The sequence below is a fragment of the Haliaeetus leucocephalus genome, unplaced genomic scaffold (assembly GCF_000737465.1).
Source record: "Haliaeetus leucocephalus isolate CR32 unplaced genomic scaffold, Haliaeetus_leucocephalus-4.0 Scaffold160, whole genome shotgun sequence".
In the NCBI taxonomy this organism is placed as follows: domain Eukaryota; kingdom Metazoa; phylum Chordata; class Aves; order Accipitriformes; family Accipitridae; genus Haliaeetus; species Haliaeetus leucocephalus.
In genome coordinates this window covers 72,788-97,790 of record NW_010972596.1, presented here as the reverse complement: position 1 = coordinate 97,790, position 25,003 = coordinate 72,788, and the positions used below count along the sequence as shown (strand labels likewise).

The following is a 25,003-nucleotide window of genomic DNA, read 5'->3' as shown; positions in this document are numbered from 1 at the left end:
GTTTGTCAGAACTCAATTAAAAATTGGAAGAGGACAGTAAGGTTGCAAAATTGGGCACTCTGAAACCTGGAGTTTCACAACTTCAGTTCTACAGTATTAACAAAATTTTGCTCCTTAAGCACTGCCAGCATATCCATTACAATGAACAAGCGTTACTTCACACTTTGTACAATTACATCTAAAGACCAGATTTTAAAGTGTAGTAAAGTGACTGTGGGCCATCAGGCAGTTAACACCACAGTTCAGATAAGGAGCTTCCACAATCCAGTACTATCTACATAAGTGAGATACGCTCATGCTACCTTACTGCCAAGGAAATCCACTAGCAATCCCTTGGCACCTTAAACATCAAAGCTTAATTTCATTAATCCAAGTTCCCACTCAACATCAGTCACACTGACTGCAAACTGCAGAAAATAACACTTGGCATGACTGTTAGTAAGGCTGAACTCAGCAGCAGAAACCAAACCCATGCAATTACCAACACCTCTAAGGTGGAGAAACAAGACCAGAAGTTCCCATCTTTTTCTGCCTCCTATGGCACTGCTGCTTCCCCCGGGCCAAAGGGATACCTATCCCAGCAGGAATGGAGGCTCAGGCTGCACATAAGTAGGGCAAGAGAAGGGAATCTATAATTTCTCCCCTGGGACCTGCCTTTTGCAGCTGCCCTTCTTGCCATCATGAATTACCACTTACACCTATCAGGCAAGAAGGACTCCAGGCTTATTAAGCTAAGCTATCTCTGAATGCCACGACAGCAGACTCCCCCTCATAATGCCAAGTCCCATGGCACTCTTGTTAAATTCTGTGCCTATTAGTACAGAAACCATAAGATTACAAAAGAGTACACCACCAGGTTTCTCATTTCATAGAGATCTAAAAACATATGGACTTCCGAATTAATTTTCATGTCAGAAAGCCAGCATTGGTACCTACTCTGATCCCTGTCACTCCACCCCTTCAGGTGTTCCCTTCAGCATCCATTAACACTCACAGCTTCACTAGATGCCTCAATTAGGGCAAGACCTGGACATGCACAATACATATCATTAACACCCTACCACACCCTAGAGAATTTGTATCCCAGAAAAAGTCAAGCTTTAACAGGTGAGCTGGACAAAGAAGTGATAAAAAAAAAAAAAATCAGACCTTTCAGCAATATTGGGGAGATTTTCGTCAGGATAAATGACAGGTGCTCACTTACCACTGAGTCTCTGAAAATCTCCTGTATAATACAACTCCTCACACCAAACATCTGATTATGGAACACCAGGTAAAACATTTCCAGGTACAAGAGCCTGACCCCAAGAGATCATCCATAGCTATTTTTCCTGTTTGGTTTTTTTGTTTGTTTGTTTTAATTTATCTGCCCCCATCCCTCTTTTAAAACATGTCTTAACACAGTACAGCTTTGACACTTGGAACACACTATAAAGGCTTCAGAGACAACGCTGTCCTCAAAGAATTGAAAATACTCCTTGCTTTTTATCATCCAATATTGGTAACTGGAACTTGTGCTAGGAAGTCAGGCTACTTAAGCCTGATGGTAACTTCTTCAAGTTACTCCATCCATGGAGATTACGTTCTTCCTGCAGGCTGGTTTAGATTTGACATTCTGCTTCTCCACATTTCTTGAGAATTGTCTTTAAATATAAAGAGTGTAATGAGAAAGCTTTCACTGCTCAAATGCAAGGACTAACCTGAATGAGCTCACTGTCTGCAAATGCATAGTTTTGTAATAATGACAAAAGTCTCTTCTCCCTTTACCTCCTAAACCTGACTCAGTAATCTTAATACTGCCACCATTTGTACTGCTTCTTGGCATTTATTCTGCAGATCTTTACTTACCAACACAACACTTCTGACACCATTTAGTATCAGGAATTTTTGTAGACACTGCAAACTTCCTACAAGATATAAAACACAGAATTATTGATCAACTAAAACAATTGAATTAATTTGCTTTTTAGAGTTGTTGATGGGAAAATTATATTTGCCCCCAGAAAAATAAAAATATATTTATTTGTATATTTCTTCTCAAAATGATATGCCTAGAACATACATGGTGATCGCTCTGTTAGCGCTGAGATCCTGCTCAGTTCTGCACCATTATAAATGCAGTTAAAAGTGAGGAATGGAGAGGAATAGGTACCTCAATACCTTCAAGCATCATTTACCACTCTCTCTCGCTATTTAATTATATGTATTTATACACATGCCTGGATAGTCTATTAGTACTCCCATGATCATTCTTTCTTGTAATGCTGTAACTTATTGCATCTTGTGCTGGATACTACACAGACAACAAAGTCCACTCTCGTCCCAAGGACATTTTAGGCCTAAGACACGACACATGGACCCAAGAGGTGTAGGAAATGGTGCCGTACCGGATCGCTTGCTGGGCCACAGTTCTTGCAAACTAACAGCTTAAGTTTTGCTAAACTTTTCATAGGCAGCACAGCATGTGTTTCAAGAGGAGGTCTGAAGGAAGACTGGAAGGCAGCTTTGCAAGAACTTCTCATGTGCAGGGGCTGCTCCCTGAGAAATCGTGAAAACAATTACTTGAAAATTTATCAGATAAGCCAGGGAAGATGTTATTTGCTGGTAATGGGAATCAGTGTTTCTACACAGACTAGAAGATGACAGACAGTATGGAGATAGGCCACAGTAGCCTTGACAGTAAAAATAACTAATGTGATGCTGTAGAAAAGATGGGAATAAGTAGAGTGATAGATGCTGCAAAGCTATGAATTGGGAAAATACTTGGATAGCATTTCAAATGAAGCTGTCCAGAAGGGACTGCTAATACACAGCAGGACTGAGCAGCATGAAAACTGAGTCCTGGCCACAAATTTTGGTTGGAAGTAGTCACGGAAGGAACTGCTCAAGGACACTCAAGGGAAACAAGCTGGAAAGGAGACTTATCACAGCTATATTTTTTGCTACTGAATGTTTGCCTACCAAGTATCATAAATTGAACTTAGACCATTTTGCAGATGAATATATGAACCTTACATATTACTCTGAATTCTACTTTGCTTTGCATTTTCTCTACCGAAAACTTCGCTTTTAACATATCTACATTTTTCATGTAGCACCCTTCATCATGGTATTCAGGGACTTGCTGAAGAATACACTTTGTGGTCTGGTAGAAAAAAAAATTATGCTCTTCTACATACTTCAAATGTACTACTTCTGCCTGGCTAAATGTTCCTACCTTGATGCCTCACAGCAAGGGATAAAACAGCAAAATGGATTATCTACATGACTCTGTCCTGCCTTGACTGGCTTGGCACTCATACATTCAGGTTGTACTGCATTTTTCTTGGGAATTGACATGACTGGACAAGAAATTTTCTGAGCCCTCTGCAACTCAGATGAGGTGTTAATTCCACACTGAAGGTAGTCTGAAGGTTTTCCTCACATGATCCTTATGATAATTATGGTTGTTAGTCCACAGCTGATGCCGTTCTCAAGCCAAAGTCACCCAGCCAAAGTTAGTTTGGAAGAGAGAAGAACAGAACAGTGGTGCAGGCACACATAAGACAACGATTCAAAGCACAAGTTATGTCTCAGGTAATTAGAATTTAGCCTCTAGGAGAAACACAATTTTCAGACAAGTGTTGCACCATTATGTTTGCAGGTGACTGAACAAGAAGCCTTTCCTGAATCCAAGAATTAAATGTTAATAGGCTGCTAATAAACCAAAGGTAGCAGAGAATCAGGTCTTCTATAATACAGCTTCCTAACAGAAAGCCTATTATATGAGAAGAACCAGTGATTCATTATGCACTTTAAGAATCAAAGGTTTCTCTGCAAACTATATTAGGGTTACTACCTCCTCCTCTTGGATCTGAATGGGCTCCTAGGGCTTGTTTGGCAGCCAGCACTGTACCCAGTCTCTGGGATTCTGTATGTGCTTGTTAGTAAAGTTGGAGGGACTACATGCACAATGTGCTGTAGGCATCTGCGGACAAAAGTACCTCCTACACTAGCGTGCAAAAAATGACTAGCCAATGATGAATGTCAAATCTGTACTCCAGTGCTACTTTTCCCAGCTTTCAAAATAACCAATGAGCCCCATACCCTCTGCAGTAAGAGGTTACACATCCCTGCTTTTTTTTTTTTTTTTTTAAATAGAATGGAAAGACAGTGCCCAGAGTAACTAATGTAAGATCACCATTTGTATTTGCCTGAAATATCACAGGTACAATACTAACCCTAGATTTTGTTTAGCATCAAGTACAACCAGGATTTACCATACTAGACTATAGCTGAAAAGACCTATGCCCAGAAACAAAAGGCTTCACGACAAGAAGGTAAGATGTACCAAAACCCATTTCTCTAATATGAGGATATTCACATCTTGATTTGTGTAAATTTATGGGTCTACCCTCTGATTAGTGCCCATATGAGTTATTCATGGCGATCTGTGAACAGAGCTCCACATTATTTGGTATCCCCAGAGTTTCACAAGCATATCCTGAACTCCCAGGATTAAGATATTCTGATATCTCTGATGACATGTATTTACCTGGGAAGTATTCGGTCAGGGAGTTTATGTGCTGGAATAGCAACGGGTAACTTTTGCATTTGCCTTGCATAATCAAAGAGTCCTGGTAGATTATGGGAATAAAGCTGAGAAGCTTTACCTGGAAATTAGAAAACAAAAACACACTTCAAATACGAAACCAAATGTTTACCAGCACTAACCACTCAAAGTTAGCACAGTAACTTACCAGATATTGATAACAAGCAATTGTTCATGACATATAACCATGTACACCTTCGAGGAAATAGCTGATAAAGGGAAGGAAAAACAAAGAAAGAAAAGCATTCAATTTGATATACACAAAATGTGAGCACATTAAGTCAATCAATTAATATCTGCATAGATGACAGGACCAAACTAATATTGACTTGCTTTTTGTAGCAGAAATTAGCTTAAGCCAAGTAATGTTCACCTGGATTCCAGAGTTAATTCTGAGTAAATCTTAGGCACACACATTATATTTAACATACACATTAACATTTAGACAATTAGCATATTTTATATTCATGTCTTCAAGTATACTATAATTAGCCCGCAAGACGTCATTATAAAGATCAATCAATTTTCAAAAACTTTATAAACCATCGACCTTTTTCTTTCAAAGGAGAAAAGCATAACAACATAAACTTCAGTAAACAAAGCACAGTCAACAAACAATAACCATTCTAAAGCCTGCGACAGTCCGTATCTCTTGAAACAATTAAAACTGGCACTCGAAGGGACTCTCCACCTGCATATGATTACACATTTCACTTAACTGATCAAGGAATGCAACAGACTGTCAAGGCAGAATTGTTATTTGTCAAATCCCACAATTACTATAAAGATGGGACTGAAACCAACAAGACATCCTTTAAAAAAAAACCAAAAATGATAAATTAAAAAAAAAGGTACTTCTTCCCCCTCTCACAATTTCTGGAGCTTGTTGCCACAAGAGGTCATGGAGGCAGAAAGTATCAACAGCATGTACGAGGGATTAGATACTCATGTCCAACAGGTCCATAAATGGACACAAAAACAAATAGGCAGGGATCCTCCAACATCCCCAATTCAATGACTGTAGTGGACTTGGAAGAGAACAGGCAGCAGACAGTGGTAAAGCTCTTGGGCATTTCCTACTGCCACTTTAGAAAATAGGTTACTGGGCTAGACAGACTCAGGGGGACATTTCTTTTGTTGCTCTGAAAAAAAAACCAAAAACCAAACAAAAAAACCCACCAAACCAAAACTCTGCCCCCCCCAAACCACCAAACAAAAAAACCTCATGAAACCAGAACAAAAACAAAACAAAACAAAAAACACCCACAACAAACCACCTCACTGCTGGTTTATTAGAAAGATTTGAAGAGATCTGTAAATTAATTGAAACGTTTTTCTGCCAAAGAGCAAGAGATTCATCTTGATGCTGTGCTAACTCCTGCAAACACGTTATTTCTGCTTTGTCCGTTACTGAAATAGAACGTAGTGAAAAATGACAAGGATGCTACTTTTGCTTTTACACTGAATTGTATGAGACCTAGAGAGTAAACAATGAAGTGAAACACAGAACCTGAAAATGTTATTAAAGCCCTATTGCCTTATATCATAAATAACGATGTAATAAATGATTAGCACAGAGGGTGCACTTCTATTCCTGAAGTCTTCTCATAACCTAAACACACTAAGAAAAACCTACGGTAATAATCCACCAGCCTGGCTGTATCCAAATGTAATGTGCAAGTTTGATTGATCTTCTGTAGCTGCATAAGCATATTGTGACTTAGTAGATTTGGATCTGAGGATTAGAGAAGAATAGCAATATTCAAATTTGCAGGTTGATTGACCTGTCACTCATTCCTCCCATTCCACACATGACTGGCTGTTTTTACAAGCATCTCTTCTCATCTCTAAGTGCTTATTAAAACATTTCCCTACAAGCTCACTAGGCAATGCACTACAGAACATGGTGCTTAGAAAAAATGAGGACGGATATGAGAGCATGAGTTTCATTACACCTATTCTCCTTGCCAATTTAAAAAAACCCACCAAACAAAACCAAAAGAAAAAACGAAACAAAACTCTTGTTGGTCTTCCTGGCCTACAAGAATTACTGTATTAGTGATACTTGTCAGGGTAGGTTTCACAACTGCGGTGTAGCAGCAGAGCGGTACCTGAGCTAAGTTTTAACTAGCTAACTCAAGCACCAGTATGATTATGAGTTACACAGAGCTCAGGGCATGCTATCTAGGCCACCTTCTCAACACAACAGACATATCTACAACGTCTGGACCCTGGAAGATGAACAAACACCAGTGCCTCCAGCTTACAGTGTGAAGGCTGTCCTTGCAAATTCCTCCATCTTGATGGCAGATGCATAGCTCCCTAAGTTAGGGAGAAGGCAGGAAAGAAAACAAGTCTCCTAGAGATTAACAAAAGAGCTGGAGAAGACTCCACACAGAAAAGCCTGCAACTGGCATTTCCCCCTCCCCAGTATCCCCTCAGAAAAATTACTATTTATAAGATTCTGCAAAGACAGTTTTAATTGGCATTCAGTAAGCTGAGTCTCATCAGCAAAGCTGCTTTTAAGACCAAAAGAATGGAATCTAGCATATAAAGAATCTCCTTGCTTCCCTGTAGCTGAAACACAACATTTGTTGCAAATATTCTGTCTTGTAACACAGCTTTAAAGAAAATAGAAACTTTAATCAAAAATATATCAGGGAAATTCCATACTATTTAACAAATCATTTAAATGCAGGACAATGCACTATGATGAAGTTCAACACATCGATATACGCAGATCTCCTACGTAAACATGGTTCAGCCTACAAAAAACTTAACTTGACTGAAAGGTATCCTCAATAGTAAACATTTAAGGTAATTCTCAGTGTAGCTAGTGCCTATGTAACTGTAGTAAAGACAATTTTTACAAGGATTATACAACATTAATCTGAGTGGCTAAAAAAAGTGACAAAGATCTACTTTTTTCCAGAATATCAAAACAGAAATATACCTGCTCCATTGATGTTTCATGAAGTTCATTGAGGTTCAGTGTGTAAATACCTTCTTCTGCACCAAATATCAAGTACTGATCTGCAAACACAAACAAGCCCAAAAAATCTAGAAATCCTGATTTAAGAAGGGTGCATTTTATAAGAGTATGCAGCTCTTCACAAAATACAGACTTAAAACAACTACATACATTGAAACAAACCAACCTATAATAGTCATGGTATCTGAAAGCATGGAAAATTAACCTTCCTAAGGAAGCTTAAATTTGTGGATGGGGCTGGTTTAAGACATTAGGAAAGATCAGTCTTTTTTTTTGTGACTGACAACTGGAATAAAAAACAGCAGTGATACAACCATAAGCAAGAATTCATGTCAATAATTTCCTCATGTATGGATTATCCTACTTAGACATTTCCATGTAATTTGTGACATATTCATAGCCTTCTTCTGGAGTACTTCAACAGCAGTACTGACTAGAACATTTTCTCAGTACTTTGGGGACGCCTCACTTCTTCAATATAATTAATACCCTGGATTGCTTTTAGGCGTGCGAACAAGACAGACATCTCATATTGAGATGATGTCAACTGCAAAAGATTTGACTTCTTTAATGTCAGTTTCTAAAAAACCTAAGTATTTTCTTGCTTAGGGGCTCAGTAGCACGTCTATACAGCCTATAATCAGAAGGTGAAATTGCATGCAACGAGAGTACAATGTTACCAATTATCCCTTTTATCAGGCTATATAATAAAGCACTAAAATAAACCTGTAGGACCAGAAAGATTGGCAGGGGGCAAATAGAGTGAGTGATAAAGAAATCAATCTCAACTAGGACATCCAGAAGGCAGATTTAAAAAAAAAAAAATTAGGATTGGCATCTTTTAGACGAAAATGTTGATAAGAGTCTTGAATCAAAACAAAAAATTATGGTTTTTTTACCTTTAATATGTAATTTATTCTTTTTAATCAAAGCTGAAAACTGCACCCCACGTATCTTAACATAATTAAAAAAACCCATTGAATTTCAGACAGCAGTGGCACAATTAAAGAAGAACTGCTTATATCAATAAATGTATTTTACAATATGTCTATTTTAAAAGGAATAGTCTTGCTCATTTAAGCACTCTTGAAATCTGAGGAGAGGACAATATGGGTAAAATATGCATAATATACTACCTCTTGTATCTGGATTTATCCATGATGTTGCACAATGAATTTTTAATGGACAGCCATTGAAAACCTTTGAAAAGCAAGCACCCATCTGTAGAAGTAAAAGCAATTAAAAATATACATATGAAAAATGAAAATGTGACATTCTCAATAGGATGATTTTTACTTGTCCTGGTTTCAGCTGGGATAGACTTAATTGTCTTCCTAGTAGCTGGCATAGTGCTATGTTTTTGAGTTTGGTATGAGAAGAATGTTGGTAACACTGATGTTTTCAGCTGTTGCTAAGTAACATTTAATCTAAAGTCAAGGATTTTTCAGCTTCTGATGCCCAGCCAGCAAGAAGGCTGGAGGGGCACAAGAAGTTGGAAGGGGACACAGCCAGGGCAGCTGATCCAAACTGGCCAACAGGCTATTCCATACCATGTGATGTCACACCCAGTATATAAACTGGGGGAGTTGGCCTGGGGGGAATCGCCACTCGGGGACCAGTTGGCAGGTGGTAAGCAATTGCATTGTGCATCACTTGTATATTCCAATCCTTTTATTATTACTACTGTCATTTTATTAGTGTTATCATTATTAGTTTCTGCTTTTCTGTTCTATTAAACTGTACTTATCTCAACCCACGAGTTTTACTCCTCCCCCCCCCCCCCAATTCTCTCCCCCATCCCACTGGGTGGGTGGGAAGCGAGTGAGCAGCTGCACGGTGCTTAGTTGCTGGCTGGGGTTAAACCACAACATTACTTAAAGTAGTAACAAAAGGTTAAGAGTAGTTTCATTTGCCATGTGGAAAATAACCTCATCCAGACAAGCTGATAAAAGGATTTTTTTTTTAAAGTGATTTTTTTTCTTTGTGTGTAAGACTTTCCTGAACAAACATACCAGAATTAGCATTTCAGAATTAGCTCCTAAATTAACAGTCTAAGCACATACTTACTACAAAGCTGACAAACCTGAAAAAGGTTCCTGAATTTCATGACTTTAGTAAGTCTCAACAGAGAAACTTTATTGTTGCCATATTCCACACACTTAAAATAAAACTCTAGGTCATGCAACAATCACAATCTTAAGTCTCAGATTTTCTATTAGTTGTTTCAAATTAACTTATTTTCAATATTGTTTGCTTCCTAAAGGGAGTCCTCTGGTAGAAGATCCCACTCCTTGTTCAGCATAACCCTTATAAACTCAGTTTGCCTATTAAGCAAGCGTCTCGCATAGTATAATATAATCAACTTCTCCACCTTCCCCCTAGTGAAGTGTAACCATTTGTAGGCATTTATAATGTGTACTAAAATTTGCTTCAAGATGACAGAAAAGCAAAAGCCAGGGCTTCCTCCTTTCCCCTCAAGCATCAACATAATAATTACCCATCCTATTTGGGGTACCAGCTGATCAATAGTACTGTAGATGAAAAGGAATGATGCAGTAGTAACCAACAATTAGTAAAGTGAAATGTTATCATTTATCAAATGATGGTCAAACATAAGGACCAGACACAGGTAAGGGTTGTCATCTTGAATATAAGCAGGTATCACCTTTACGCAAAGCTACATACTCTGCAATACAGCTACAGAATGGCAATGTTTTCACTTTATATTAATACTTTGTGAATTATTATCAATCTATAAACTGAGTTAACGAAATAGCTCTTGTGTTAACATTTGGGCAAATTTTTTTTTTTGTTAACCTGTTGCTGAATAAGAAAGTCTGCACACATTTCAGTCACTTCTGAACATAGTTTAGTTTAATAAGAAAAGAAAAAGAACTTCATAATTAACCCTTTAAAATGAAAAAGAGCAGAAATTAGACCCTTCTTCGTGCTTTGGACATCTCTCACTCTTGGATCACTATCAGGAAGTCCATGAGCTTGTCTGAATATACTTATGTGAGGGAAGAATCAAATTCATTGAGGGAATCAGTAAAATCTGAAAGACCCCATTACACAAAGACAAGGGGAAATACTTTAGCACTGCTAGTACCACTGCAGAAGTCTGAGTGCCAAGGCAGGGAGCTGGCTGCTTGCTAGACAATGAGATAGTCCTTCTGCAGGCGTAAGAACAGAAGTAAGAAAAGATACACGTGAGGCAGGAACATGAGAAGATACTGACACAGAGTGACCTCAAGGTACTGACAGCTTCAATATTGTCAAATCCCTCAGCAGCAAGGAGTCTGAAGGAGGGATGGTATCAAGAAAAACAATAAAGGGATGGTTTTGGTGGTTTTATGAAAGCCTGTTTCCAAGTGTGCAGGGCACAAAGACACTCAACAGAAAACACACCAGATGACACTCAAAGCACTGATCTAGAATACTGGTGTTCCTGCTGCTCCTGTAACCAGCTATGCAATTCTCCTTGACCCTTTCCAAGCACTGAAGAGAGATGCTGCACAATGGAGGGAAGCTGTGCTCACTGCTAAGACCTAGTTGAGCTCTGCAGTAATAAGTTGGATAAGAAAGGAGGAGATGGAAATCAGAAGAGACTAATCATTTTCCTCTGGCCATTCTCAGTCCTGATCTCGAGGAAGCCTGCAGAGCCAAGATGCTGCTGCAAATGCCCCAGAAGGGTAAACAGAGCCTGAGGGTATCATCTCTTAATACCAAACGAATCTCAAGGATACAGCTGAAAAATCAGACAAATTATTAAACTGAGTTGCTAGTGGGGGGAAAAAAACCCCCACAAACATGAAATAAAAGGTTGAAGCAAGGCTGCTTGATCTCACTGCTGCCATGGAGGCATTTAAGTCTCAGGGGAATTTCAGCAGGCAAGGCATTCCCTCACTGGTAGGATCTAACAGGTCTCCCTGTGCTACAGGGAAAAACACACTACCAGACTGGGTTATTAAGAAAGTTGAACAAAATCTCTAGAGTCACAGGCAACCATGCATTTTAAACAGAGGCCCAGACCATCTAACTATTTTATAGGACAGCGAGAACACAAAACACTTCTTACCATTTGACAGCATACTTAAGAACGACAGAGCAAAAAAACCCCTAACAAACAAGAATCAGAACAATGATGTCCCACAGAAAAAGAACATAAGAGACTGAAATATTGTCAAAGTTTTACTTGCTGTAGCAGGGTATTTCTTAAAGAAAGCTCCCAGGTGATGTTAGGATGCAAAACATGCTCCACAATAGAGAAAAGTAAAAAGTCCAGTCATCCAAATGACCTGGGAGAAAAACCCCTTCCTTACCCAAATTTTCATTATTTGGTGACTGGAGACAGCAGGCAGAGAGGAACATGTGAAGTGCCAAACAGATCTTCAACCATTAACAGGAAGGTTAGAAAGTTTGTTATACATAAAAGGTGGGGGGTGATAAGGGAAGAGAGGGGAAAGACTTTCTAACCTAAGAACCAGCAGAACCAGAGAATTAGTGCACTACAAAGATGCATGAACATGCAAAGAACAGTCCAATATCCAAAGACTCATTTGATCAGCTTCAGAAGTTTTCCTATTTTAGTCAGTCTCTTGTTACAGCTTCATTATATTAGCAACTCACAGTCATTCCCTGATGGCCTGTCCCTGAAATTTGTGGCAAAAGTTCAACACGTATGACTTCATTTTGAGCTATTCTATTTTTTACTCTTTTTCTCATTCCAGTCACCAAACCTATCTTATTTTCCCCTCCCCACGATGATTCAGGTCTTTTGAATGCTAGGAGTGCTTCCAAATTTCTGTCACCCGCTAGTTTAAAGTATGCACTCCTAGGCCATGCGTTTAGTTTAAAGTTTAGTTTATTAGAACAGGATTGACCTCAATAAACGATGCTAAACATATCAAGAACTCAGAGCTTAAACAATCCTGTGCATTTATGCAAGAGATTACAGTTCTAAGGAACAGAAGTATGACATCTACCTTAACCTGTCCTGCTTCTCTAAAATGGATAGGAAGCAAAAACCAGTATCATTTGCATTTACACACCCTTGTAGCAATTTTATCTTCTTATCTAAAGAAGAGAAACTGATCTGGCTTAGGAGTAGTGCAGCAAAAAGGTTAGTTTAAAAGTCAGATGAATCCCCTATTTGGTGCACAGCTCAATTACATGAATGCATGCTCCAGCACACAAGGAGGAGAGCGGTAAGGGCAGAAACAAACAGCCAAGGAAAGACTGGCTATCAGATCACAGTGCTGGCTAAAAGCACAGTGACAAGTCTGTGCAAGTATTACAATGAAATTCTAGTTTGCTTTATGTTATGAAGGTGCACATGGATATCTAACAGTATTTCCAGCCCTAAGGCATATACGAATCCTATCTTCAGAAGTTTTGAAACTTAGAGCTGCATAGTATAAACTTTGAGGTATCCGCAATTTCTGAGAGGCATTAGCTCCCCAGATCAGCAAGTACCTTCGGTACACTGAAAGTACTTCTGTGACATCAGTCACAGGACTCTCATTCACTTTTTAATGAAGCAAGCAAACAAAAAACCTTCCAAAATTTACTTCAAGAGCACAAAATCAAGAGCAATTTCTGAAATACCATACCTGTGGCTTAACATTTCCAAGACATACTGGCTTTTATATTTAAAAAACCATAAATACTACAAACATTCAAAAAATGTACTCTCTCAGCTTTAGTAAGAAGACTTGTCCTGCTTCCAACATGTATTTGTATGACTCAGTAATACTCACGTGTACTTTGGGTGTGGGAGGAAGGCCATTACTAATTGGTTTCTAGAAAATAAAAGTTTAAAAGTATGTTTACACTCACATGCACACATATGCATGAACGTGCATATTCTCTCCCCACACTGTAGGATAACCAAAATACAAGTCTAAAAAAAACTTTTTTGAATGCTGTTAAAAGCACTTGATAAATAATTGAGCATAATTATATTAGGAGAAAATAACAAGCCAATATTTCTAGCTACATAAGAAATAGATACAAAACTCTCCCTGCAGTTTGTTTTCTTTTTTTTTAAGACAATAGAGTTGTGTTGTATATTTCTACAGTACGCTAAATGGAAGGGACTAGGCACCTACTGGGACACTCTGCTGTGTCCAGCGCCTCATATACTAGATCTGAAAGCCATGGCTAAGCTTTGGCTACAGTCCCATTTTTAAGCATGATGTTAGGCTAGAGACCTCCCTTCCAACCGATGCTTCCATTAATTCTGCACGAGTTTGCTAACTACGTGTCTCTAGTGACCACACACCACAAATTGCCAGTATAATTTTCTTTCATTAAAACCTCTGCTATGATTCCCTAATATCTCCTCATTGAACGTCTGCATTCAATTGGACAGTTTATTGCGCAACATTTCCACATTACAATGATGCCTGAAAGAACGTCATACCCAGCACTACAAAGTTTAAGCAATATTGCAGCAATTGCTCAATTGCTCAATATTACAAGCAGTGTTAAACTCTATCAATCGGTCCTAGACCCACTTCCCTGTATCAGTATCAGTATCAATTTCTCCCAGTAAAACATGCTTCCGACGAAATGTATTTCACAGGTAGTACAGGAAACTTCAAACACACAATTTCAAATGCCAAGTTCAAAGCAGTTCAGGAAATCATAGTTTCTAAAGTACTGCCAGTATTACTGGCACTTCCTTAAAACAAAACAAAAACACACACAATGTTTCTACTCTATTTCCTCTTCACTCCTCTCAGAAGAGCGACATTTCCAACCTCATCCTTAGAAGAAGCCCCCAAAGAATGCAGTTTCATGTTACATTTAATCTGATCTAACTACAGATGTCCCACTCTCTCCCATCTCACATTCCCACTTTTGCATCATAGTAATAGAGTAACCACTCTAGAAGCCATTTGCTGCTTTGATGGAAAAACTCACTTGGAAGAGGAGAAAGGGATGCAGGAATATTCCCTTTCCTCAGCTCACAGCTGGATCTGATTACACGTGGTGTAAAACTGCATTCTCTCCATGAGAACAACTTCACGTAAGTATACATAGCTCAAGTCTGACACTAAACCCAAGCTGCTAGACCTGGAAACCCGGAGCTCTGGAGGCCAGCAGGCAAACAGCTTGCATATCTGGACCCTCAATCTACATTCCTCCACCTTTTTTCCCCCACGAACACCAAAAATCCCATATGCCTACATCTGGGCTAGGAGGACGACTCATTTGGGAACAGCCCTGATTCAGCTCCTTTCCCAGGGCCAACAAAATCCTCCAACAAGCCATCAGGTGGCAGCACATTCCTTAATTTCCTCATTTGCTTAAATAGTCATTGCTCAGTTCAACACATTACATCTCTCTCACAGGATCTTGTTCTCATTACGTCTCTCAAGCATGTGAATACAAGCAAGTAAATCTTGTATATCCACATTTATGTTAGTTTCTAATGAAAATTAAATACCGACTCAAACTTCAGCTTAAGACTGTATCACAACTATAGGATCTAGCAAAACTGTGCTTTAAGTCAAAGTAAACAAGATGCCACCCAGGAAAATTCCTAAAGAGCGTGCCTGCTCCTCTTCATTGAGCATGTTAAACAGTTGAGACAACTTTAAAACAACACCTAGAAGCTTAAATACCTACCAGTATTTCCTTCTTTTCTTTCCTTGAAAAAGTAGTGTCTCTAGCTTCATTCTGTTGATGTGGTGATCCCTCTCTTTCACCATTTAATTGTACAGAAGTGACTCCATTACCTAGAAAGATTCATATTTAGAAATGTGTTCTTCTACCTTCAACTCAAAGAGTAGTCTAGCCTAAAAACAAATTTGAAGGTAATAAACATAACAAATCTAATGTGGGCATAGAAAGGGATGCAGTCACAGTTATGAGGCAAAATGTATTTAACACATCTAAAGAAAAACTTCGCTACAGCTAATGCTTCAATTACCGATTCTTTATAAATAGCCTTGAGGCACTTCTTAGCACTGGATGCTTAAGCATTACAGTCAAATCTGCAACTGCAGTACTAAATATGTAGCAAGGCAGACCTAGCAAGATAGCAATCAAGAGTTAGACATTAAGCTCGCTTAAAACAAGCCAGTCCAGGACAACTCTCAAACCGTGAGGCTTTAACAAAAGCATAAAAGGAACAGCCTGAGCAAACAGTAAATACACAGTTACCTGCTATACCACCCAACTCAGTTCACTACATATAAAGGCAAACTTTGAAAGCAAAACTCTATTCTTGACGCATCAAATAACAACAACATTTGACACACAGGGCCAGAATCTGAAACCTATATACAGGAAAACTTTTTTATACCCTGTGACAATCCTGATACACTACATTATAGGCCTGCTGCTTCGAAAAGCAACTGTCACCAATGGCATCAGTAGGAATCATGTCAGTGACTTTCCTAGAAGGTACATTTGACTCTCTTAAGAGTCTAAGCATGCTTTCTTCGTGCATTTTGGCTTTCACGCACTTTGTTACTTGCCCACCAAAGAAAAATTACCACAGTACATTTTAATGTGCGCATAGGTGAGGATGTAGAAATAAAATCACATTAGATTATTTAAGAAATATTTGTATACTTCTTGGTGTCACTTTTATTACCTAAAGCATTAGATTTCTGTGGAGGTAACCGAGGAGGTGGCGGTCTGGGTGGAACCTGAGATGCAGATTTTGCTGGACTCTCTGATGTTGGGCATCTCTTGATTGTCCCTTGATTATCATTTTCAGAAGGATGTGTTTCTTGGGGGATAAAGATGGATTTAGGCTGAAAAAGACACAGCAATAATAAAAACATAATGAAAAAAGATTCAAAGCATCCATGCTACTTCTCAATGAGGGAAAAAACCCAAAACACGTGCAGTATTTGGATCCTGGAATTTTCACAAGTAAATTGGTAAAGCAACTTGTTCTGCCATGCAAATTTCTTTCAAAAAACAAACTAGAAGGAAATGCATAGCAATAAGGAAAACCTTGTTATCAACAAAGGATGAATTCAAAATCATTATATTCAAGTCATGCATTAAACAATTATCGGGCATGTGAAAATGTCACTGTTTATGACTACAGATAACCAAACCAGACATTCAAGTAGAAACTAGGGAACATTCAATGATATGGCCAGAACTTTGTTTAAAGAATCCCAAACAGGGCATGTAACCACATAGAGCAATGTAGTTGAGACAGTGGCTGCACTAAATGCTGCTTGTAAAATGCTTCTCAGTTATGCAAAGATAGTTAGTGCAGGAGGGTAAATAATCATACCTGCAGTTTTTGCCTGGGGAACTGACAGTCAGACAAAAAAAGTGAGGTTTTTTTCTTTTGCTTTTTGCTCATATTAAGATAACTTCAGTGTGGAAAGACTGACTTACTCTTCAAGTGGCAGCATGCAAAACCTAATCTGATCCAGGCATGCCTCTGAAGAGCAATCAGACATCAAAAGTTAGCAAGCAGATGCTTTATTCGGCAGTTCTTTATTAAAAATGACTTGCAGAACTAAATTTTTTTAACTACCCAATTTATTCCTTCCGAAGTATCAGAAGTGCAATTAGTCAGAAACAGCACTTTCACACTGACAAACACCCTACAGTGCAAGACTTCATGCAGATTTGCAATTAAAGGCTACAAACATACAGGTCAACCCCCTGGATATACCCTTGACTTAAAACTTGATTCAAGTCTTCAAGTCATGGCACAAGTAAGAGAATCATCAGTATATTAATTTAGACACTTCTGCATTCATTTATTTATTTAAAGTGCCCTTTTATTCTGGGCAACAAAATCCCCCTCACTTACCTTTGGGGGTAAAGGAGGTGGCACTTTAGGTTTCATAGTAGCACTATAAAGAAAAGCAAACAGATTGTTATCCAGTGTAGCTCTTTGAACCTTGTATTGCAGTGTTCAAGAAAATACAGAATTTTATAAATGCCATACAAATACACACCATTAACTTGTCAACAGCACTATTACATCCAAATAACTGCATCACAAATACTTTCAAACATTTTGTTATTGCTGTGCATACCACAGATCCTCCCTAGAGAGCACAAAGCGACACCATCTGATTTGTTGAAGAGGCACATACTTGTGCAGAAAAAAGTAGGGAGATGCAGATCAGGCCTCATATTTACTCTGTTGAAAGGAAAAAGATTTAGGATATCAGTGAGTGTTTTTTAAAGGGCCATCTGTAGGTATACAGGGCAAAGGGGAGTTACAAGAAAACTGATGAATACCATCCCTTGAGAAATTTACTGCTGACTTCTTGAGAAAGCCTTACACATGAAAGCAAAAATCCATCTGCAATGGACAGCTAGCCTACTGTCTGGGTTGTTTTGGTTTTTTCCATGAGTTTCTTTTTTTCACAGAAATCTTGGGAAAGACAACTTTGTAACGCAAGAACACTTCAATGGCTTGGCTCAACGGTACAAGATATCAGCATCAAACAAGAAATCTGAAGCATCAGGAGCATTCTTCCTCTGCTGGTTCTGTGTTTTAAAGAATATGCTGCATTTAAAAAAAATAAATCCTAAATTCCTAAATTTTTTATATTTCTAAAAACTCTTACACTGTCCTGTTTCCTAATCTTTTGGAACAGAAAATTATTTCCATTAAATAAATTAGGAATACAGCTGTGAAAACTTGACATTCTTGCACAATATTTTCCTTACTTTTAAATTATGTTCCAAAGTTTTGGGAAAATATTCAAGTAGTAAGATATCTATTTGCTTGTTTACAGATCAACAACTTGTCTGCTTTGCTTCATTCTTTTCAGGAGTTTCTGTCCTGGCATATTATCAGTTGCTTTTATTTCAGAGAAGCTGGAAGGGGACTTCCAAGAATGGGTTACCCTGTTGTGCACTTCAGCTGCTATGGTGGTGGAGATTATCTTCTCTTCATGACATGGGACCAAGCTTAAGTCCTCAGTCATGTGTGTCCAAGCTTCATTTGTATTTTCTTTCATATTCTTCCCTGCATCTCGGACAGCCATCACAGTGTTACTGGGCAGCCAAACGTAAAAAACAAAGCCAATGATTTGGCATAAATGTGACAGATGTTTATACAAGGGACTGTGTGCCCTGGTTTCAACAGCAAGGTTTATGTGCAATTTGTCACTGCTGATCACGCAGGTCAGTGCCCCAATAATTCCTGCATTCCCAGCTTCCATAACCAGGAAGTTCAAGCATCATCAGCTTTGCTGCACATGAGAAAAAGAAATATCAAAACAATAAAAATTATTAAATGGAGATAATTTTATATTGTTCCCTGAAGTGTGTGGATTCTCTGCTGCTATGAATCACCCAGCTTCAGAGTCATGCAGTGGCATCAGTTTGGACTGGACAGCATACAGCCGCTTCATTATTTTGTTCTGGATCCGAAGGGAGAAGTGACCGGTGTCACATGTGCTCTTCAATTGCAGCTCCATCTCACAGAATATAAAATCAAACAAAAGCCTTGAATCTTCAGTGGGCTCCAGAGAAAAATATCTGAGACCAAGCTGATGAACCAACATATTGCAGCAGAGCTCTGGGCTCAAGGAGATACCAAGAGGAAAGGCAGAGATGCAGAATCTGTCTGATCCAAGGTTGAGGCATTCAAGGCCTACTCCTGTGCTTTCAGGAAATTGTCAGGCCCTCTCTGTACAGCAAGAGTACCTAGGATGAAATACGGAAAGAAGCAAAAAACACCAGGACTTCCTTGGAAGGCCACTGGTGACTGTCCTTAGGGTCAGATGAACTGGAACCTCTCTGGAAGCTATCAGGTTCTTTCTTGCTTGACCTGAAAAAGAAAACCCACAGAAATACAACAGCGACAGAAGCAGCTGAAGCCAATGCTGTCTAAAAGTTCTGATGGAGCTTGTGGAAGGAATAAGGATCTCAAAGCACTGGACAAAGAAATCAGTGCAAGCACTTCAAGACAGCAGGAGTCAAGGGGTTCCAACCCCTGGAACATTACTGAATTTGATGATACTGGCTGCAGAGCAATGGGGGGGGTGTGTGTGGCAGAAACATTAAGCAAAAATGAACAGACACAGAGCGGTACACAAAAAACATCCAGAAATTAGTATGGATGGAGGAACCAAGCTGAGCTGGCTTGCAGCAGCGCAGATATCCAGTACATCTTCACTGAAGGCCATGAGAGTGGAGCTGACCGTATGGAGTTATAGGGGACTGTTACATCCTACAGGCCAGGAAGCCCGAGTTACCATTACCAAGGTCTATCCAGCTATGAGCAAAGTGGGTTCTCAGCTTGGTCCAAATGCAGGGAAGCAAATAAATGAGTAGCATTATCAATCTCTTCCTCTCAAAGACAAGACACAGGAGCTTCATATTATTGATGAACTGTGTAATCAATCATGCCTTTAATCAACCACTTAAGAAATCCTTCATATTTCATTATTAAGGAATTAGCAAGGGAATAAAGCCTGCTAAAAACTGACTAAAAATAATTCTTCTTCTATAAATATCACTTGTGTCAAACACCAAACATAATTGTGTTTTGAGAAGTTGATCATGAAACAATGCAAGCTTAATGTACTTGTCACCTAGCCGACATCAGACACTATCAGTAGCTTTACCCTTCTTGAAGGGGGCTGTTCTTCATGTTCATTACAGTGATAAAAACCACTGCCTTTGTTATAAAAGAACAACAGTAAAATAACTCAAGAAAAAAAAGAGAGAGAGAGATTTGGTTCTCTGTAAAGATATAGATGCCAGCAATAGATAACACGTTTTACAGGTTTCTGGTATGAAGAAACAGCTTTCAAAATTATCCATTAACAGTAAGTAAACAAGAATGCTGTCTCAATGCCATCTTTCTTTTTGGTCTTTACATCAGTTTTATTTAGGAATGTAAATTTCCACATACTGGCTGTGCATTTTTAAATTGTTTCAGTTCTCATCTGTCAATCAAAAAGAGCCCAAGAATACTTATATCAGTGGAATTTAATATGAGCATAATTAATTTAACACATGCCTGTTGATACTGCTTTTGCAGTCACTTAACCTTGCTCTCTCTGTGGTAAGGGAGCCAGTTCTATTCCAAAATCAAGTACCCATACAAGTATCCTCCTAGCTAAGAATGTGGACAGAATAAACTCAATCATCTAGAGAAGATAGTTATGTACATATTTTATGTATTTTTAATGAGCTTTTATTTAATATACATTCATCAGTTCTAAAGAAGACACCAAGACTGGGGTCAGACAAATTACTGGCTCAAAGTAACTATGCCAAGATTTTGTTCAATAATAGAAGATAAAAGGACAACGGCATCAAGCAAGGAACAAAATTTTTTTTTCCCCTAATTTATCACAAGCTTATCAGCACAATAAGAAAACTTCTGGTGATGGAATCTAGGAACAACATCAAATGCCTATCTTTAAAAATGCTATAGAAGAAGAATAATACTGAACTACTAGGGAGAGAACATGATTCAACTTTTTAAAAAATTTTTCATCTATTCAAGAATCAGCTTTTCTATATATTTATTTTTTTACTTACTGTTTAGCATCATCGTCTGCATCGTCATCATCTTCTAAATGTGCCACATGACCCCTAAGAAAATGAACAAGGTACTACGGCTGAGTGAGTTGTATTAAAATTACCTTGGCTATGTGAAAAAAAAAAAATCTCAGCTCAAGGGCTCTCTAACAGAAATTTACTGTCTTTTAGCTTTTTATCATTATTCTTCTTCTCTAAAGCACAGCTGCAATCCAGACAACTAAGCCTCTCCCATATCCTCTCAGCAAGTACGGGTACAAACAACAACTAGTTGTGACAGACATAAGAAATCAACGCACAAATGACTTTGAAACACTTAAGAGGGGGGAAAACAAAAAAAAGAATAAAATTACCGCTGATGCAGTTCTTCTTCAACTGATTTTAAGAGACTCCTTCAGCATTAAATAAGAATAAGAACACAGTTTAATTGTGGCACACAAACTTAGTTATCAAAAGCCAGGGCAAATGCTCCTATGATTCTATCAGTAATTAATCCAAAGCATGTTGTTTTAGCTGGCTTTCAGAACATACATCGAACATCCACATACAAATGAACATAGCTGCATTTTTTATATATATATATATTTTATTTTTTTATTATTTATTTTTACACAACACACTTTCATATGCATTTATTAATGTAGTGCTATTAAGTGCAGTGGCCCTTGGTCCTGGCACTGTAAAACAAGGACTGTCTTAGCTTGATCCAATTTAAAGCAAATCCACACTACCCAAGAAAATCATAATTATAAAAAATAAAAATCAGACTGACAAGAGGATTAAACTATTGTTGGAATAAATTCATTCTACCCTAGTTAATTTTTGTAACATTCTGAATTTCTTCATTTTTGTGTCTTTGTCTGAAAACACAGACAGGGAGGAATAGCAGGCAAAACACAGGGATAAAACCAACAGGATTTCAGAAGATATCAGTATTTGTATTTGCCCCAAGTAAAAGATTGCGTGAAAGATATCATGTTCTATGCTTAGATTTTCTGCATTTTTTTTAATACCATTTAATTTAGCAAAGCAAAGCTAGGCATCCCAATTCTGACATGCATAAATGTAATTAGGAAATTGGGTGGAAAGGAAGAATTACATGGAAAACTATTTCATATGATTAATATAACAAAATTATTAAATGTATGAACATGAAGTTAAAGACTTTGCTGAGACGGGTAAGTTTTATTTTTTAAAGCATCCATAATTGAATGTTCCTAGTGCCCTACAACACGAAGAAGGACATAAAGCAATGTCAAAGAGCAGTACTGGTAGTTCCTAGATGGGGTAAAATTGTGCTCTGTGGGACCTATCATGCACAACATTTTATTAACAAGCAGACCAATATAATGGCTCTTAAAAGGAGGCTTACAGCACCATAAAGACAATATGGTCAACACAGCCTCAAATACTGAAAAGTGCTGTAATTCTGTGTCATTGAAATTACTATTATTTTAGCAATAAAGAGTAATTTTGGAATTGTAGCTGATATAAGCAAGCTTGACATTTTACTACATCCATTTCGGCTAATTTGTGATTTTTATATTAAAAGTCTTGAATTAATTAAAGACAGAAAACGCTGCTGCTTACTCACTTATTTGCACCCAAGAAGTAGCCACACTGAGGACCATGACCATATTCTTCTAGCTGTAGATCCTACAAATACAAGAGAACAGATCGTTAAGATGTACAGGGAAGCATCAAACACATACCCTGTATCGTTCTGCTGTTATCCCCCCTGCCACACCTGAACTACCAAACGAGCTCATTCCTCTGCCCTTCCTGACTCCTCACACCACTCTCAGGCCCATCACACCCCAAAATCTCCTCTCTGACAGTTTGCTACATCTCTAATTCCTTTTAAAACTCTGACCTTAGCCCCTTCCTTGGACACACACATGCTTTGCTCAAGTCAGCTGCAGAAAAGGGAACAAAACAAAAAAAATAATATAATCCAAAAAAAAGAAAAGAAAAAGAAAAAAAAAAAAAAAAAAGGACTTTGTGATCTGCCAGACCCCATACAGAACCCAGCATCCCTCACTGGCACATTGTAGTATTCATTTCAGATGGAGAGTAGCTCTGGCAGGGAGCCTGAAATGCCTCTAGCACATGGGGATGTTAAAGAAATAAGCCAAGAGGACAGTTAAAGTGTTTTTATAGCTCTGGTTATAGCAATACTGTTTTAAGGATAACTACGTATGTTCTCATGTACACTTTAAGATCACCTTTTGTATCAAAAAATACAGTATTAACAGCAAAGTCAAGCAATCATGGAGCATGGGCTACTTAGAAAAAGAAGTGGCAACAGGCCTCCAACACTATTATTCAACAGACACTGTATGACATACAAATTTAATGCATTAATGGCAATACAGGGACCACGTTGAAACACCATCAAATCTGCATCTGCCAGGAGGATACTGCTATAATTACAGGGTATTTTTTAATTCAGGTAGATCACAACAGGAAAAATCTGAACATAAATTTGCTCCCAAAATGCTGAGTGTATTCACCAGGAGAAATGAGTTATGGATCACTTAAGGTAATGATAAATGGAGCTACATTGCTCCTTTCCAGGAAACATTTTAAAGGTCTCCCAACATATTCTGTCAAACAGGCCTTTCAGCTGCAACTCATATCAGAAGCATGCCATCCTTCAGAAAGATGCCCAGATATTCAAGCTATAAGAGCAATAAGCTTGGATTAGACAACTCCTCATGGGGCTGACCTCTCAAAAGGGTATTTTTGAAAATCAGAGGAAAAGTCTCACACTAGATTTGCCAGTACTCCAAGCTAACAAAGCAGAAGCCACTGCAGCTTTCAGTTCCAGACTGAAGGGCAATCACTTTAATACAAAGCTATGCGTATTGTTTTCTGCTCAGCGAGGAGTTCCAGGTTGTCTACTGCACCCTCAGTTCTGCTCTGTAAAGCTAAGCAGTAGTTTCCACATGGGTGTTTCTACCACAGCTGTCAGTAGCTTTTGATTGCTTCAGTGACTCTCCATATTTTCCCCAAACAAGTGAGATACTGTGGAAAAAACAGTATGTAACTGATAATTACTTGATATGAAAGAACACATAGATCAGAGGGTTGATTAAAAATGCAGAGGCAAGCCTGATGCTGGCATTTACTGAACCACAGAGAGACTGACTTTTCAATCTTCGTACCAAACTTATTTGTTACACATCTTCCTTCTAGAATTAAACTAAGAAACCCCCAAACCACCAAATCCCATCCACTTCTATGGAACTGACTCACAAGGGCCACCTGACTTTCCACCTAGACATCTTTCAGTGGAGCTAGAAAGTTAGGCGACAGGAAAGAAGGGCTCATAAGTGGCTGTGCCAGCAGGACGGAAGGCTTGTTTCCCTCCAGGAATGTGTCCCAGGGTCAGCAAGGTAGCAGGTGGAAGGGGTCAGGCCTCAGTTGTGGGTATCTTTGATCCCTTCTGCTATCCTTATCTTCCTTCTTCACAGTTTCATCCTCCTCCTATGCCCCAATCTCAACTCCTCCGACTCCTTCTCCTTCCCTCAAGAAAGGCCATCCTAGGCCCTCGGCAATTTCAGTCTCTTCATCACTCCCAATATCTGTCACCTTATCCAGGCAATTCCCTTCTGCTGGTCCTCACCACCAGTTGATGCACTCGAATCCACCACAAAGAAACACAGATTAAACTTGCTTTACTGTGAGTACTTATACTATTTCTATGCAATCTCAAAAACTTCCACATGTAAGCACAGGTGTTTTGAAGATTCAGACTCTAGAGCAGAAAATAACAAGACTGGAAACATAAGATGTCACCAGACTCACAAACTAGGAGGTTAAACAGGTTGTGTGAGTCTATGTAAGAAGATGCCAGAACAAAGACTGGGAGGCTGTTGAGAAAAATAACCCCAGATCAGTATAATGAAAACTGA

At 38.5% G+C, this 25,003-nt stretch overlaps 1 protein-coding gene across 10 annotated transcripts in view; it reads right to left on the bottom strand.

Moving 5' to 3' along the window:
- Window positions 1-25,003, bottom strand: part of MAP4K3 (mitogen-activated protein kinase kinase kinase kinase 3) — an 85,720-nt gene that overhangs the window by 13,570 nt on the left and 47,147 nt on the right. For 8 of the 10 annotated variants that reach the window (XR_774038.1, XR_774040.1, XR_774039.1 and 5 more), the window contains 12 exons: window positions 22,681-22,742; window positions 21,440-21,478; window positions 21,087-21,140; window positions 17,383-17,425; window positions 16,192-16,354; window positions 15,219-15,328; window positions 13,343-13,384; window positions 8,720-8,804; window positions 7,545-7,624; window positions 4,740-4,800; window positions 4,535-4,652; window positions 1,849-1,907 (listed from right to left, as the gene is read on the bottom strand). Coding sequence is in view for 7 of the 10 variants with exons in the window: in XM_010562425.1 (XP_010560727.1) it covers window positions 1,849-1,907; window positions 4,535-4,652; window positions 4,740-4,800; window positions 7,545-7,624; window positions 8,720-8,804; window positions 13,343-13,384; window positions 15,219-15,328; window positions 16,192-16,354; window positions 17,383-17,425; window positions 21,087-21,140; window positions 21,440-21,478; window positions 22,681-22,742 (916 nt within the window). In the remaining 3 variants the exon portion in view is untranslated. The remainder of the gene's footprint in view (window positions 1-1,848; window positions 1,908-4,534; window positions 4,653-4,739; window positions 4,801-7,544; window positions 7,625-8,719; window positions 8,805-13,342; window positions 13,385-15,218; window positions 15,329-16,191; window positions 16,355-17,382; window positions 17,426-21,086; window positions 21,141-21,439; window positions 21,479-22,680; window positions 22,743-25,003) is intronic. The other 2 variants (XM_010562426.1, XM_010562427.1) reach the window with 2 other exon arrangements.